Consider the following 16,631-nt stretch of genomic DNA (forward strand, 5'->3'; position numbering starts at 1 on the left):
GAAACATGCAGCACTGGTTTTTTTCTGTATTTGAAAGACTCCCTTCGCTGAGGAGTGAATGCAGTTGTGTGCAGCCCTTCATCATCACACATTAGCTGTGTGTTTCCTTGCTTATGCTGCTTTGTTCCACTTTTTTATCTGTCCATCTACACAATCATCTGCGTCACGGCTTGTGTCCGTCTGCTTTGTCAACCTGCCGTCAGCTGATTATTTAAAAACGCAGCGCCGACTCAGCTGTTTCCTCGCCTGTCGCCTGGGCGTCTGCAGCTCCGGGCATCAGCCTCCTCCCCTCCACCCATCTCGCCTCTGCCCGGCCCCGATCCTTCGCACTTTTCTGCTGCTCTATCAGCCCCACCCCCCCTTGTTGCCCTTGACCCTCGGCTGCTGCATGGCTGCCTTCGCACGCGTCTTCACTGTGCAGCCTCTGTTGACATCAAAACTCAAAACATCACATTATCAGACAATAACCAGCCTGTCAGCCGCTCTCTCAGAAGCATCTCAGTCTGGTAAGAACCAAACAGAGAAACCTTATTATCATTTAACTTGTAAAGCAATCCGTGATATAATTTCTTTCCTTGTATATCAATGTTACATAATCATGAAAGACCCATCACGGTGAACTTTGAAGTCACAGACAACTCACACACACACAACACACACACACACACACACACGTAAACATGTCCTTAATTACTCAATCGCTCAGGTTGTGTGTTTTAAGCACTCTCGCAGTGTTTTAAATGTTGCTTAATGCTGTTGTCAGGTTTCCCCCCCCTCATATTCCGCCCCTACCTGATTGTGAACAGGGCTGTTTAGGTCAGAGCGCCACATGTGGGTGATTTCCTTACAAGCTTGAACTTCAAATGCAGCAACAATAACGGCTGCCCAGCAGTGTAAATGCCCAAAGATCTCCGTAATGCTTGGGCTGCCCCGAACGGTGTGACAGAAATCACGTACTTGTAACATGACCTGAAAAACACTGAGCTGTGGTAATGATTGTGAGCGAGGCGACCGAGGGCTAATGAGCTTTGCTCTGTGTGTGGGTCATGATGTAATACTTCGATGGTTTATGTTATGTCCCGAAGAGCAGCAGCTTTTGGAGGATTATGTTGTTAACAGCAGGAACGGGAAGGTTCTAGTTTGCGCAGTGAATTGTGTCACCTGTCACACTTCAAACTGCTGAAAGGTAGAGTGACTTGTCTTTGTCACCTTCTGTGATTAGAATTAAACATGTAGATTTACAAAGAAGATAACAAAAGAACAAAGCGTGCACTGTTGAAATGCTCTTACGCAACATCGGGACGTGACGTTACGCAGGTGAACGCTACATCTGCCAGTGGCCAAAGATTGTCAAGGAAAGTTATATAAGCACAGCCAAACAGACCACCTGCTGTTTGGTTTTTAAGAAGTAGATCATGAGGGAATTAAAGATTTATGCCCTGTCAACAACATCCTAAATGATCCAGTAAATGATTTGCTCGCACCCTGAACTAGCCTTAGCATTGTCTTTGCTCCTCGTAGCCTTGGTGGGCTCAAGGAGACCACAGAGATCAGAAGCCCTGAGACACACCTACATGGCTTGTGGGTCCTGATTTCTCCCAGAATGCCTTGCAGCTGTTATACAAGCTCCTTCCACAAACATAACAGATATTCCTCAATATAATGACACGGTGTTCAGTGACTCGGCACTGATTTCTCTTTTCTGTCCTCTCCGTTCCATCTACAGCTGCACGTCTTCTCTCCTCTTCGTGTCCGCCGTCGTTCTTCCAGCTTTATTTCTGTGGCGATATTGGACATTCACGGGTTGATCACCGTTTCTCCCCCTCTAGGTCTGATGTCGTGGTTCTGTGCTTCTCTCTGGCTAATCCCAATTCCCTGCGCCATGTTCGCACCATGTGGTTCCCGGAGATCAAGCACTTTTGTCCCCGGACGCCCATCATTCTGGTTGGCTGCCAGCTGGATCTGCGCTACGCCGACCTGGACGCGGTTAACCGTGCACGGCGACCCCTAGCCAAGTGAGCTGCCTTCTTCTTCAGGATGTAACAGGCAAATTCAGAGATTATTACCTGAGGCGAAAATAAGTCCTTTTTCAAATTCATTAGCCTAAGAAACATACATTGTTTTATATAATGAGGGCATGACATCATGTTTTTGTCTTTAAGCTATCTATAAATACATCAATTATGAATATAGGAATCGGGTAAACTTTTACTTTTCTACTTAAATTCATTTAAAAAAAAAAATTGATTCATTATTTGTTTTACAGCAATTATAGGAGAGACTGACAATATTGAATGAAAAAACTAGTCAGAAAAATGAATTGTACTATAAAGAAGAATCGATAATTGCAGAATTTGTAATTGGGAATCTTTATGATTATAACTATTATTATGATACTTTGGTGTTTTCCACTGCAGTACTGATGAGTAATATAGTGATTAGTATCATAATCTTAATGTTAGAGTTAGTTCAGAGGTAAAAGCCTGTTAAACTCTAAATTTGGTTTGATTTAGGTTACCTTCATACTTCCTGTTGATTTAGCCTCACCTTGAACTCTTCCTTTCCTCAGACCCATCAAGCCTACAGATATTCTTCCCCCAGAGAGGGGCCACGAGGTGGCCAAAGAGCTCGGCATTCCCTACTATGAGACCAGCATCGTTGCCCAGTTTGGAGTCAAAGACGTTTTTGACAACGCCATCCGAGCTGCCCTCATCTCCCGGCGCCACCTGCAGTTCTGGAAGTCCCATCTGAAAAAGGTCCAGAGGCCTCTTCTGCAGGCGCCCTTTCTGCCTCCACGGCCACCGCGCCCCATCATTGGCATCCCCGACCCCCCTCCCACCGATGGCGAAGGCCCCGACTCTCTCTTCTGCCAGCCTTTGTGCGCAGACGTCCTTTTCCTTCTGCAGGCCGGCTCCACTCGAGTCTTTGCACACAAAGTCTATTTGGCTACCTCCTGCTCCAAATTCTATGACCTCTTCACCCTGGATCTTGGTGGGTCCTTCGTGGTCCAAAAGGGGGAGGATGAAGAGAACAAAGAGAACTTTGAGAGTGGGGAGGAAGATGAGCAGAGCAGAAGAGGAGCTAAGGAGCAAGCAGGGCGCACTAAGAGCCTGGACATTGACAAAGATGGCGTTGATGGAGGCGTGCGGGGCCTGAATCGACCACAGCTGCTGCAGCAGGGCTCTTTGAGGACTTCCCAGAGTGACAACGCGCTCCCATCTCGAGCCATATACTCCCTGGGCGCGTTAGGGACCGGGCGAGCGCTTTCAGGATGGGGGAGAGGATTCCTGAGTGTGTGTCTGGAGCACGTTGATGATCCCGTCACTGGGCGACCGAGACTGATGACTGTCGTTGCCATGGATGCACTTATACAAGAGGAACCGTTCAAGGTGACGAGGCTAAACACAGGAATTGAATGGAGCTAAGCACAAGCACTAAAATTAACTTTCACCTGAGCTTTTTAGCGAAACAGGCAACTTGAATTAAAGTTACAATACAGTAATATAATTACCTTTAGTCACTCGCAGCATCAGACAAACAGGAAACACCGACTAATTGATCTGAAATTGGCCAAGATGATACAATGAGAATAGGAAGAGAACAACTTGGGAAACTGAGATATTAATTCTGACTGGAAAGAGTAAACGTCTGACGTTGTGCTGCTGCTGACTGGTTCCAGGCGGTGCTTCAGTACCTGTACACGGGCAGTCTGGACGAGGGCCGGGGAGATCTGATGCAGGTGGCCACCATCGCCGAGCTGCTGGAGGTGTTTGACCTGAGGATGATGGTGGCAAACGTGCTCAACAGAGAGAGCTTCATGAACCAGGAGATCACCAAGGCCTTCCACGTGCGCAGAGCCAACCGCATCAAGGAGTGCCTCAACAAGGGGACTTTTGCTGGTAAACTGCCGCCCCGCCCCCCCGCTGCCACACGGCACTGGCCTCGTGCTGGATGTTTGCGCCGTCTGTTGAGGGCGTGTGCATGTGGGGTGTGCATGAGTGTGTTGGAAAGTCTTGAATGAGGTCGCTGGTTTTCTGCCTCTCAAATCTACATTTGAGCGCGGATTTGCTGGTGATTATCTGCCGTAAAATGCACATTTCCTGCTTGATTTGAAGTCACCTGAAGGCCGTCCGATCACTTGATGGCTGTCTGCTGGTGTTGGATTTGCTCTATTGTGGCTTGTTCTTCTTCCCTCTCCCCGAACCCGTTGTGTGTGCACGTTGTCGGACCCAGTTTGACTGTCACATCTTCCTGTCCCTTCTCCTTTTGACATCACAGCCGCCGTGGTTCGTATCTTGGCCTGCAGAAGCGCTGAATTCAAAGTTCAGATTTATTCCATCGCAGCGTTCGTGCACATTGTTGAAATCCTCTTCACGCAGGAGCGATTCCGCCGTGCTGCCCCTGCTCTCTGTCCCTTAATCTGTGTCAGAAGCTGTTTCGTCTATCTGTCAATTTATCTCTCTGTCTGTCTGCCTGTGTCTATGTCTCCGTGTGTCTGTCTGGCCTCCTGTCTGTCTGTGTGTGTACGTCTGGATGTCTGCCTTTGTCTGTCTCTTCCCCCTCTGTAGCTTGGGCTTCTGTGGCACTCCTCGAGATGAATGCTCTTTTCCCACCCGGTTTCAGATGTGGTGTTCCGCCCGGATGACGGCTGCCTCCCAGCCCACAAGCCCCTGCTCATCTCCAGCTGCAACTGGATGGCTGCCATGTTCCGCGGCTCCTTCATGGAGAGTTACATCGAGGAGGTGAGTGGCGACGGGCTAAGACACACGCGGGGCCGGCGAGTTCACGTCGCAGAATGAAATCAGGCAGCGAGCGACTCGGTGCTTGTGTAAACAGCTGCCGCAAGGTCGCACAAAGGAATCAATAAAAGGGGGGAAGGTAAATGGGTTACTCTGATGAAGTTTATAGCCTGTGGAGCTGCTGTAAATGTCTGTGTGTTTGCAGAGGGGTTATCAGAGGTGCAGTCATGTAAAGATATGGCTGTGGCATCCCAACAGCACTCTCTGACAGAGGGATTATGATGTTTCAGTCCGCGCCTTCATCATTAGCAGTCATGAGTCGTCAGCTAGGTCGCTCGAGCTTCAGTTTGTGGTTCCTGGCCACTGGTCTTTATTAGACGCGAGCTAATCAGTAGCGCTATGTTTAAGGCCACGCTCCTCGGGCCATGTTACAAAACCAGATCCTCTGGGGTATGGTTACATTCAGGGCCAGCAGGATGATGTTACAAGGACTCTTTCCCGTCTAGGAATTCAAAGGAGTCTGTTCAAATGAACAGGACTGAAGAGCTTCATGAGATTCTAGGTGTTCGGTTAATATGCCAAGTTCAAATAAGTACGTGTGCGCAGACAGATATCAGGTATAAATGGCAAAATTCTACATCTAAGCCCTGATTTCGGTCCAGATCGCACCATGTGATTGGGTGTGAATAAAATGCTACCTGGCGTGGTTGGGCTGCCCGTGTCTATGGTTACGCCACACAGCTAATGTCGGTGGCTAATTTGGCATTGTTTATGGTGTGAAAGCCAGGTGCTGTGGAGACAAAGACTCAGAGGGCAAATTCACAATGATCCTGTCACCATTTTCTTTTTTGTATGTATTTTTTTGCATAAATGTATCTGCATTTCTAGCTGTTAAGCCGTGGAGTGCTATTTTCACTCGTATCACACTTCCTACTGGTTATTTAAAGCTGACACCACACGTGCTGTGGGTTGGATGTATCTATTCTTGTGGTGTGCGGAGCAGCATCGTGTTAAATCTTTCAGGACTTTGCTCATTATTTGCCCTCATCATTGCTACATTGTAGGAATTTGTTACAATAAACACATTTGAAGCCACTGCTGTAAAAAGAGGCGTCCAGATCTTATTCTCTTGTGTGAATGTGCCAGTCCCATTATTGATTCCCAGTCCCAGATGGGGCTTTCAGCCCTCGAGCGTCAGTGGTGTGACATTCTCCTCATAACCAGAAATACGTCAAGCCTGACACTCTTAATTGATCATAGTAGAGGTTACCCTTCCTGAGGGGTTCAGGTCATCACGGTTATCACTACCTGGCCTGTCAGGCTGACTAAATAATTGAGTTCAGGTCTGGGCTGCGCTCCGTTGTGAATATAGAAACAGCACCGTGCAGGCTTTTAAAGCACCTGAGGATCCCCTGGGTGACCGTATGGGGCCCTATGTGCATGTCCTTGATCGTGCATGCGTTGCAATTTGACAGTCGCTTTGATACTTATTAAGTTTGGATCTCATTCTGGGTAGCTGGGTCTGCTCAGTATGAGCATTAGCCGTATTGCTCACAGACCACACTTTCATCTGAGCCAAGACCAAAGTCTTAATTCCAAATGCCCTCTGTGCCACTTTCATTAATGTTTACAGGAACAGGTGCTTGTTTTTTGATGATCATCTTTGCTCTTTACTGGATTTGAACCATTTTATCTCTCTTGTTTCTAATTTTCCAGGTACCCATTCCTAATACCAGCACTGCCTGCATGCGTGGGGTGTTAGAGTTCCTTTACTCTGGCCTGCTGACACCCTGTCCCGGTCTGGAGCCCATGGAACTCATCGTTCTGGCCAATCGTCTGTGTCTGCCACGCCTCGTTGCCCTCACTGGTACGAAATCTGCTGTTTCAGAAACAAGCAAGCAAAAAGGTTTATGGGTGGAAGGTAAAAAGGAAGACCACATCAGGGTTGATCATCAACTTTTTTTGTGTCTTCAGAACAGCACGCTGCTGACGAGCTCCTCCAGTTGGCGGTCAAAGGGGGCGACATCGACGGACAGGTGCTGGCTTACCTGGAGGTTGCGCAGGTTCGTCCTGACACGGACCTTTAGTATGATTACCCGACTTTAACATGAGACATTTTCTCGCTTTTTCCCCTCAAGTGTTTCAGTGTTTTTTGATTGTTTCGCATGAATGTCTCACTTTGCTGTTGGATTTTTGGGACAGTTTCACAACGCCAAGCAACTGTCGGCGTGGTGCCTCCATCACATCTGCACTAACTACAACAGCATCTGCCGCAAGTTTCCCAAAGACATGAAGGCGATGTCTTCAGGTACGACTTCTTCCTCAGGTGTCGTCATTCTTTACGTTTGAAAATGAACATTACTGGTGCTTCTCATTCGACCCTGTCATGAAATAAGAGGAAATAATTCGCCAGTAATGTCGACCAAAGTGGTGTGACGGTCTGATGGTGGTAATGGTCCAATAAGTGTTTGAGAAATGGTGTATTTTAAAACACACGTGGCTAGAATCTGTTTCTAATTGGATTTAAACCTCTTTCCCCTCTTGTAGAAAACCAGCGTCACTTTGAGAAGCATCGCTGGCCTCCCGTGTGGTTCCTGAAGGAGGAGGACCGCTACCTGCGCTCGCAGAAGGAGCGCGAGCGTGAGGAGGAGATCTTGCGTAAGCAGCACACCAAACGGGGCTGGTGTTTCTGGAGACACCCATCGTCCTCCCCTCATGTCTCCTAAAGGCTCCTCCGGTCCTCCGCATCATGTTCTCCTGGTCCAGGGAAACCGACCCCACCCCTCCACCGCGTACGGAGGAGGTCCGCTTTAAACCCTCCGTGGGAGGCGAGGGGACTCTCGGTGATGAATGGCTTGAATGTCCGTATGCTTGGGGGAATGTACGTGCCTCTTTTGTGACTTCATGGGTGCATTCTGGGATGCCTGTGTGATTTAATAGAAGGGCGTGGATGTGTGGTTGGACTGTATGATTGCAGTTGTTATGATTGCTTCCAAGCAAAGTGCTTCCCAGCCATCCTGGTCTGCAGAGGCCACCCGTGTTGAAGCGTCCCTTCCGCCAGAGCTCTGTCCCTCGGTTGACCTGGGAGCGAGGCCTCTGTGTCCCTCTCCGTCTCATCCGTCATGTTGACCTTAATGACTCGTACGCATTGACCACTGCGGCTCCTCGCGGAGAGCTTACCTCTGCCTTCACGTCCACGCAGACTGTTAGCTTGCACACACCACCCTGTGTGAAAGACCCTCTCTTCTGAAACCAGCGCTGGATTCCCAGACACTTTTGCTGGAATCTTGCTATCGTTTGACCTTTTTTATATATATATACATTTTTGCACCTTTCAAACTAGACTTGGGATTCATAGTGCACAATCCCAGCTTCCTTAAAGATGCGATGCTACAGTATTCCCTGTAAACGATTTGTTTTAGACCGGGAGCTTTGTATCTTTTAGCTTTGGGCCGAATAGCGGCGTGGTCCTTAGCGTCTTTGATCCAAGCCTGCACCCTTCCTTCCTCCCGCACATAAACCGTACTAACGCGTACAAGAAAAAAAGGTGTTAGAACCACCAAACTGCACTTCAGAGACATTCAAACCACTATAGCAATGGCCAGGCTAAAGAGGGCTATCCTTACTTGTTACCTCTGCCATTGAGGATGGTTCTAGTATTAAGCTAATTTGCTGGTAATGTCCATGACCAGGTCGCATTGAAGCGCCTCGGCCAGACTGCCTTTACACCCCTACACCACTAGGGGCAGCACCGCTCAGGGCCCCAGCACTACCTTCACACTTGCAGGAATGTTGAATCCCGCATTTCCTTCACTCTAGTTCCAGCTGTTAAGCTCCTCAGTATAACTTTACACCATGCAAAGTGTTGAACAAGAGCTCAAGAGCGCGTTTTTGTGCAGCGTTGAAACAAGACTTCAGTTTGGCCTGAACGTGGGTCTCGTCATTGTTTCCTTCCTCTTTGCTTCCCTGCGTCTGTCATTGGCAAGAGGGGATGGGGGAGGTTAGAGAAAGCAGCTTTAAAGAGGCTGCGTGATATAATTTAATCCCCTCTCGTGGTAATGTTCTCCATCTTTGGTGTCGGGATAAAGGTCAATGCTGGACACTGCCTTCCGTCCACCCGTGGAATTGAAAATGGTGCTTAACCCAGGACAAGACAATGTCCACATGAACACACGTGTGATTTTCATGTCCTCGATCTAATCCGTCTGGTTGGGTTTCACGTGAGGGACGAGCGGAATTGGTATTCAACTTTGAGCACTTTTCAGTTCATCTTCTCGGAGTCAGAGGTCACGATAAGTCATTGTGAAATGGAGGTTTTTGAATTCACACACAGCGGTCACGACCTCTTGATGCTTTTAGCAACGAGAACATCCGTGTTGCTTTGTTGAATTTATTATTTGCAAGTCTGAAACGACTGAGAGCGAGAGTGAATTCTCATCAGGGGTGCTAATTTTCTGTGGGCTCGAGGACCGAATGTGGAAACCAGACTTTGCGTTTCCATCAACACCTCGCTTTATTTGTGGGATTGCACCTCTCGGATTGGCCACGGAGAACCGTGGGACCGCGCGGCGGCACGTTGGGGCCGCCGGCAGCCGCCGAAAATCTCGCAGGACCCGGGTGACAATTGAGCGGAGATCTTCCTGACAAAAGTGAAAATGGAGCAAAAGCGAAGGCGTCTCCTCAGCGGGATGTTCCACATCTTTGGGAATTTCTCCAGGGAAGTATTCCAGAGCAGGAGTCACGGAAGTGAAGAAATGAGACCTTAAGTGCAGTTTGTTGATCTTTCATAGCCTCTTTTTTTATTATAGATTTGTCCTTCGGTGGTTGTATGATCTACAATATCCTTTGTTTGGGGTCCTTGTGCCTTAGAGTTGGGGTAAAACCGAGCATTTTAGCAACGTGCTATTTTAGCTCTGCAGACGGGTTCTGCACTGCTGTTTCCTTTTTTGAGGGGATTTTCCACCATTAGCGGCCATTCCTTTTGGGAAGCTTCATTTCCGCTGCTTGTTTTTGAGCACCACGACCTTGAATGACACACTTTACTGGACAGTTTGGTCTAATCATGCAGCCTTGGACCATCCTGACCTGTTCAGTACGGAAGGACGTGTGTCTGGAAATCTCTGCCGACAGGGCTGTTGCGGCCGTAAGAAGGGGCTAATTTCCGATTTGAACTTCCACAAACTTTGATAAATAAGGCGTTTTATAAAACCGAGCACTGGCTGGCCCGTGCGCTGCGGGGGGGCACATCCTGTTGGGTTGGAGCTCAGTTGCACGGTGGCCTAACTTGTTTTCATGACCACACTTAGTGTTGGAATGCACTTTTTTTGTCTTTACTACAACTTTCTGTGCTTAGCGTGACTTGTTCCTGATATTCCTTTATATGAAGGACGATTGTAGCATATTTCCACTCCCGTCTGGTAAATCTCCCCCCTCAACTTAACCCGCACATTAGCTGTCCTCTCGCTGTGTCACTGCACACACACTTCAGTTTTCATTAGTTCAGCGCAGCTGAAGGTAGCATCACTAAATATAAACCTTTGCAGTGTTGCAGCATTTCCATCTCTAGTGTTACACACAAGTTGCATCCTGTGGCTACATGAAGCTGCAGGGTGAAGGGAAAAAAGAGAAGCAAACCACTGACAATAATTCTTAAAGTAATGCACATTTTTAAATGAACCTCCTTAATGGACCAATGCAGAGTGAAACATTTGGCCTGCATGTAAAAAATGGAGCATGGTGCATGTTTATGGTGTCAGAAACCTGTATGCAAATGAGTTTGGGTTGAGTCCTGTTGAGGGGAACCTGCATGTGTTGAATATCTAAAACTGAAAAAAACCCACTTTATTATAATTGAATAACAATAATTATGGGGGGAAAGAAACACTTTGAGCTTTACGCACCCCTGAATATTATCTCCACGTCTCACTGAATCCAAGTTTGGTGGGCTTTTATTTTGGCAGGCCTATCACTCTTTTTTGTTTTTCTTAAATGTGACAGAGGGACACACCCTTGTTTCTGGAGTTTGGTGTCTCCTCTCTTGTGCCTTCAGTGAAACCTCACATGTTTTGGCTCAGTGCAGGCTCTGCTGAGCTTAAAATGCAAGGAAAACGCATGCACGGGAGCGCAGAGAGGCAAGCCGGCAGCTGTCCTTGGAGTTCACAGCATCTTAGCGGCGTTAGCGGCTACGGCGGTCGACGTGGTAACAGATAAGAGCTTTATAAATTTAGCACCTGACATCATCTATGCTCAAGCCACAGGACAGGTCACTGCAAAATGGCCCTGGAACCCAGCAAACCAGCAGTTTTTCTAATGTTTCTGCACTCTTTCTGGTGCCTGCACTTTCTATTACGTAGCCTACTAAAACTTCTTTGATAAGTCTTTGTATCCTTTCTCGACAAAAATGAAAATGCTGTCATTTCCTTTTCTTTTTTAAGATATGTCATTTTCCAGTTGAATGCCCCGTTGCTTCCATTATTTCGCTGTGGTTTAATATGTTGCAATAAGGCAGATAGTAAGTGTATTCTGTGTTGAGAACAGTATCTGTGAACAGATATTAGCAACTATATATACGGTATATAATGCTTTAATGTAGTTGTTATCCAAAGTACAAAACAGTGTTGTTAATTTGATATAAATTCTGGTTAAAACGAACCTCTTTACCTTTTAGCACACTGTATTGAATAATCCAGCTGGTGTATAAATAACAGTGATATGCACAAACACACAGCAAAGAGACAGCAGAGCTAATGATGCTCATTAACTCCTGGTCTACGCTACAACTCCTTAAAGTGAATCATATATACAAATATATTGTGTAGTATCGTTACGCACTTTTGTTTCCATTGACTCGTGAGTTTAATGACCATGAACCGCTCATGTTATTGTGTTACCTTACAATAAAAGGTGAAAGAAAGAGCACACCACATTCACACACTGTTAAGGGCTTTTTAATGGAAAACATACAACAATTAGGGAATGTTTTGCTGCTGTTGCAAAAAAGAAAAAAAATTCAAAAATTTGTAATATTTTTGACAACCACTGTGATTTGTACATAAATCTAATTTTTTTTTCTTGCCATTTCAGTATTTTGATGTTTGACATGGATTTTAATAAAAACCTTAATCTTTTGAACTTGTCTCCTGTTTGTTATTGACAGTATATTATCCTGATTTTACATTCAACATCATCCCCCGTTTCAACCACTCGCTGATGTTGGGATTTGGAATTTGAATATAGATATGACTCATTTTAACATTCACGATTCAAATTAATCTTAAACGTTACTTACAAAACGTAACAATTTATTTATCCCTTTCCATTTTTTCTCTTTGAGAATAAAAAAACAGTTTAAAGGTGGACAATGCTCACAGTATAAAGATATAATCACGTTTCATTGGGTTGACCCATTAAAATACATTAAAGTGCAAGTTCCTTGCAGCTCTGCCACCTAGCGGAGGAAAACTATAGTGCACCTTTTAAGGGGCTATAAAGTAATTAAGCGTAGTAAAACAATCATTTGTATATCAAATACGAACACGTGCGTTTATTTTGAATAAAGAAATCTAGTTTTAGTTTTACTCTCGTGAACTTTGTTTCAAGATGAACCCTTGTCTGTGAGGCTGCTTTAATTTCCCAGTCAGAGAGGGTGTGTGTGTGTGTGTGTGTGTGTGTGTGTGTGTGAATATTTATCGTTTTGGGCCCACAGATGAGCTGCTTTGAAGAAGTCTCCTGACAGCATGACTGAAGTTGTGCCCTAATTCTGTCAACAAGAATCCCAAAACTCAAAATTTGGTGCTCAAAAAAGTCATTAGAAAGTTAATGGACTGAGCTCATTGTGAAGAAGGAAAATACCTTCCTGCTACACATCTTAATAAAGTGTCTGCCGCCCTGCAGCCGGCGCTGCCGCATCCTCCCCTCCATCTTTGGATCGCCCGGACTGAAGCGGAGCGGCTCCCTGCACACGTCTGTGATCTGAGACGTTTGAAGGCGGAAGCTCGGAGCGAGGTCACAGAAAGCCGCAGTCGCCTTCCGTCGCCCGGCCATGTTCCAGTGATGTGGTTGGTGATGGATGGCTCTGGAGGAGTGGTAAGATGGGGCCGTGGGCGAGCGTCAGGACGGGCCGCTTTCTTGTCGCCCCCTCTTTAGCTTCACCTATAAAATTTTACCCCACACAAGTGCCGCTCGCAGCAGCTTTCGGGTCCCTCGGGAGCTTCTGGTTCAGCACCAAGCACATACGTCAATGCTGGACCGGGAGCTCATGGCGTTAACCTACAGAACACAACTGGAGCGCCGCAGATGCGCTGACGTCACCACATCTGGTACTCATTTTCTGGTCTTTGGGGTTGGGGTTGGGGGGGGGTTCCCTCAGGAGATGGCGAGACCCAAATATGAGAAGACGAAACACTGTCCGGGACGGCAGAAGAGCTGGTGGGTTTCATGGACCAGATGATGACATGCGGGGAACGAGGGTGGGATTGGCTGGGCTCATTTGGCTGTTAGTGACGGGGGGTGGGGGGGTGTAATCACCGAGACAGGGCATGACCTCACCAAAGGAGAATGTCGTTTCAAAGCTCCAAGGCTTCTGGAGGATGCCGCAAAAACCTTCACACACGAGCGCCCGCATGCCACAAACGTTCCAGCGGCGCGGCCCAACGACGCACGAGCGAAGCAGGTCGACGGCTCCAGGAGTGACGGCACATTCTTGCCTTTATGAGGTCGTCCGCCGTGTCTGTCTCCGTCCAGACCTCCCTAAGGCCTACTCACAAAACAATGTCTGCTCACGCACGCCTGCGCATGTGCGCAATAAACCAGCGTCTCTTCGGGAATAACTTCTTCCTCCCTCCAGGGTCGAATTCAAGCCCGACTTTGTTTGTTAAAGCAGACGTTGAGCTCATTTTAAAAAAACACACATCTTTGGTCTTTTTCTATTTTTTTTATAATCTCTCTGTGAGGCAACTTCCAAGAGGTTGAGGAAGACAACTCCTGTGGGTGAGGAAGAACCTTACAAAGATGACAGTTAAGGAACGCCACAGTGTTCAGTTTTTCTCCTGTTTCTTTCTATACTTGTGAGGTCCCACCTCCGCGTTACCCTGTTATTGTCCCATTAATGAGGGTTCATGTTTGTTGTGATCTGTGATAGATGGCTTGACATGACATCTGTCTTAACCCAGGGTCATGTAGTCATCAGGTGGGAGACAGGCCATTAGTGCATCTCAGGACACACACACACACACACACACACGCCAAACACACACTCATACCATGTCTGGCCCTGAAATTAACCTCAATTATCTGAGCGAGCAGCTACTCCTGCGCTGCTCTGATAAATGGCGAGCACCTCCGGTGCATCACCTCTCACCTTCGGCTCGGCTGCGTCGTCACCACTCATCAACCTCTCCCACACCCACCTCATTATCTGCCCCCGGGAAGGCAACAACGCGACTCCTCCGCCGGGCTGGGCACTATCGTGACGCCGGGAGATGAGGCGACGGGGGAGATGTTGCCGCGCGCTCGTCCCGTTGGAGCGAAAACACACGTGCATCATGGGTAAATCAGTCGTCGCTGTTGAGACGCACAGACGACGGCGTTTAATCAACTCCAGAGAGTTAGCAAAAGAAAATGCAGCACGCTCCAACTGGTTCAACTACAGCTATCAGGAATATCTCTTCAGCTTGAAGACATTCCAGCTCCTCCTACGCTAAAATCATGGGGATATTGTGATGAGAAAGGCTAGATTTAGGACAATATAACCAGATGATTACAGCTGCTGCAGATGTTGGTTCACACGCAGACATGAGAGAGGCGCGCTCGCACAAAAGGGGGCAGGAATGTCTGCCCCGGCCTCAAGACAGGAGCGTTGGGAATGCGATGATTTGTGAAGTTTAGGGCATCGGGAGTCTACAGCTCGGCCCGTGACCCCTGAACCTGAACACGTCTTTCTGTCTGTCAGGTTTGAGCACACAGAATCCTGCCGCTTCAGCCTTGACGAGGCCTCAGGAGAAACATTCTCAGACGACTCCGTCTGTGGGTTGTTTGCTGTGGATTTTTTTTAATTTTCCAATTTTGAATGACGGAACACAGGACCGGCCAGTTTGCCAGGATTTCAGAATGCAACAAACTGGCTCTGGCAAACTTGAGAGTGTCCCACAGAGCCTCCGAGAGGATGTTGTGTGTGACTGACCACTCAACACTCTCTCACCCACCGCTCTCTTAGTTTAGACTAAACCGGGGAGGCAGGAAGCAGAACAAAAAGCATGTGACAATTAGAGTAGGAGTTTTAGTAGATGAGGGAAAAAAGCCACCCATCCACCCACCCACACACACACACACACACACGCATCCTCGCCTTTCAATCTGTGTGGGGACTTCCATAGACATAATACATTACCCAGCTCCAGACCCTAAGCCTCGCCATTCCAACTGACCCCTGAACACTAACTCAAACCCCATTCCAACCTCAGCCTTCAAACCATGTCTTGACCATCAAAAAAATCCTTTCAAGTTGTGGGGCCCAGCCAAAATGGACTCACTTTGCATAAATGTCCTCACTTTGCCATTAGAGTGAGTATTATAGTACTCAATGTGTGGCAGACAGAAAGAAACACACACACACACGCACACACACACGCACACACGCACACACACACACACACTTTCGTATCCCTTGGATATGCAATCATTCCCACATTTAGACCCCATCCCCAACAACAGCTGCCACCGCACCCCAGCAGAGGAAATGCCAAAGTTCTCTGTAGTGGAGCAAAACAGCGTTACGTGTCCTCATCCACAGCGTGGAGCAGACCGGCTGGAAGATGGCAGGAAGTCGTAAGAATAATAGCGGCCTGAGGATGTCATGGCTTCTGTCCCTTTGGCATGGCCAAACACCGACTGCACACTTGCTCTGAGTGAAATATTGTCCCAGACTGGCAGATGTGGGGACGTCTCTGGGGCCGATGCACAACAGTTCCCCACTGGCTGCCGTTGCAGCAGGGACCTGTTAATTCCCTCGACTCTGGGATGATTGCAAAATAACTGTGCTTGTGCCCGATTGGGGGGCAGATAGAGGTCAAAATGGGAAGTTATTACCTTAAAAGGAAGCACTTCTATTCACGAGAGATTGCAAAGGGTGATTGTGTCAATCTGTTTCCTCCAGGGGATTACCAAACCGTGGCCCACTCTCCCCCCAGATCACACCCCGACAGCACAAAACTTAGAGGGGCTTTTTTTTTTTTAATGTGTAACAAAGCTGATCAGAAATAATGAGGTGGAATCCAACCTGAGCCTGAGGAATCAGGGGAAAAAAACTGCCTTTCATCCTCTACATCTGCCTGGGATTATCTAAGAGTGGCAGCTAAGTCAATTACAGAGCTCAGGCACATTCCGATAATCCAGGATCTTAAACCTATGTGCCAATGACCCACAGCCAGATATATGTGTGTGTGGGTGTGTGTGACACTGTTGTACTGCCACAGAACTGAAGAACCCCCTCCGTCACTAAATATGCTTCCCGTGCCTTTTTCTTTTTTTTTTTTGCTGCCTGTTTCAGACCCAGTTCCCATGAAATTGGCCCCTTCTTCTCCTTGTTCAGGCTGCCTGCGCAGCAACGTCTGCAGCCTGCCAAAGACTAGTGGGGGGCCATTATAAAGACACAAAGACGGACTGACAGACCCAGAGCTTCCACCTCTGCTCCTGTAGTCAACACAAAAGTAAATAAAATAAGCAACGTGCAAAACAGGGCAGCGATTTCATTGTCTGCTGCTGACCTTGAGTTCGGCTGCAGTTCCGCTGTCAGAACCAAAGTGCGCGGCCCTGCTCCTCCACACATCAGTAGAAAGCACAGAAAGTTGCAACTGGGGTTGTTAAGTGAGCAAAAGGAGGATGCACGAGGCGGTT

The 16,631-nt window shown here is 47.5% G+C and overlaps 1 protein-coding gene and 1 long non-coding RNA gene across 8 annotated transcripts in view; one reads left to right on the forward strand and one right to left on the reverse strand.

The window, feature by feature from the left end:
* The window catches only part of rhobtb4 (Rho related BTB domain containing 4), a 29,533-nt gene extending 17,663 nt beyond the window's left edge, over positions 1–11,870 (forward strand). For 6 of the 7 annotated variants that reach the window (XM_057034160.1, XM_057034157.1, XM_057034161.1 and 3 more), the window contains 8 exons: positions 1,830–2,015; positions 2,570–3,389; positions 3,680–3,899; positions 4,624–4,742; positions 6,456–6,606; positions 6,714–6,802; positions 6,942–7,047; positions 7,287–11,870. In XM_057034160.1, coding sequence (XP_056890140.1) covers positions 1,830–2,015; positions 2,570–3,389; positions 3,680–3,899; positions 4,624–4,742; positions 6,456–6,606; positions 6,714–6,802; positions 6,942–7,047; positions 7,287–7,465 — 1,870 coding nt within the window. In that variant the 3' untranslated portion in view covers positions 7,466–11,870. Of the gene's footprint in view, positions 1–1,829; positions 2,016–2,569; positions 3,390–3,679; positions 3,900–4,623; positions 4,743–6,455; positions 6,607–6,713; positions 6,826–6,941; positions 7,048–7,286 lie in introns of all 7 variants that reach the window. The other variant, XM_057034163.1, reaches the window with a different exon arrangement.
* On the reverse strand, positions 11,646–16,618 carry LOC130526470 (uncharacterized). The gene is made up of 2 exons (XR_008950756.1): positions 16,502–16,618; positions 11,646–16,427 (listed from the first exon to the last, which is right to left on the reverse strand). It is a non-coding gene; the product is annotated as an uncharacterized LOC130526470 (long non-coding RNA).
* Positions 16,619–16,631: the final 13 nt, after the last annotated feature.

Source organism: Takifugu flavidus, chromosome 5 (genome assembly GCF_003711565.1).
Source record: "Takifugu flavidus isolate HTHZ2018 chromosome 5, ASM371156v2, whole genome shotgun sequence".
NCBI lineage: Eukaryota > Metazoa > Chordata > Actinopteri > Tetraodontiformes > Tetraodontidae > Takifugu > Takifugu flavidus.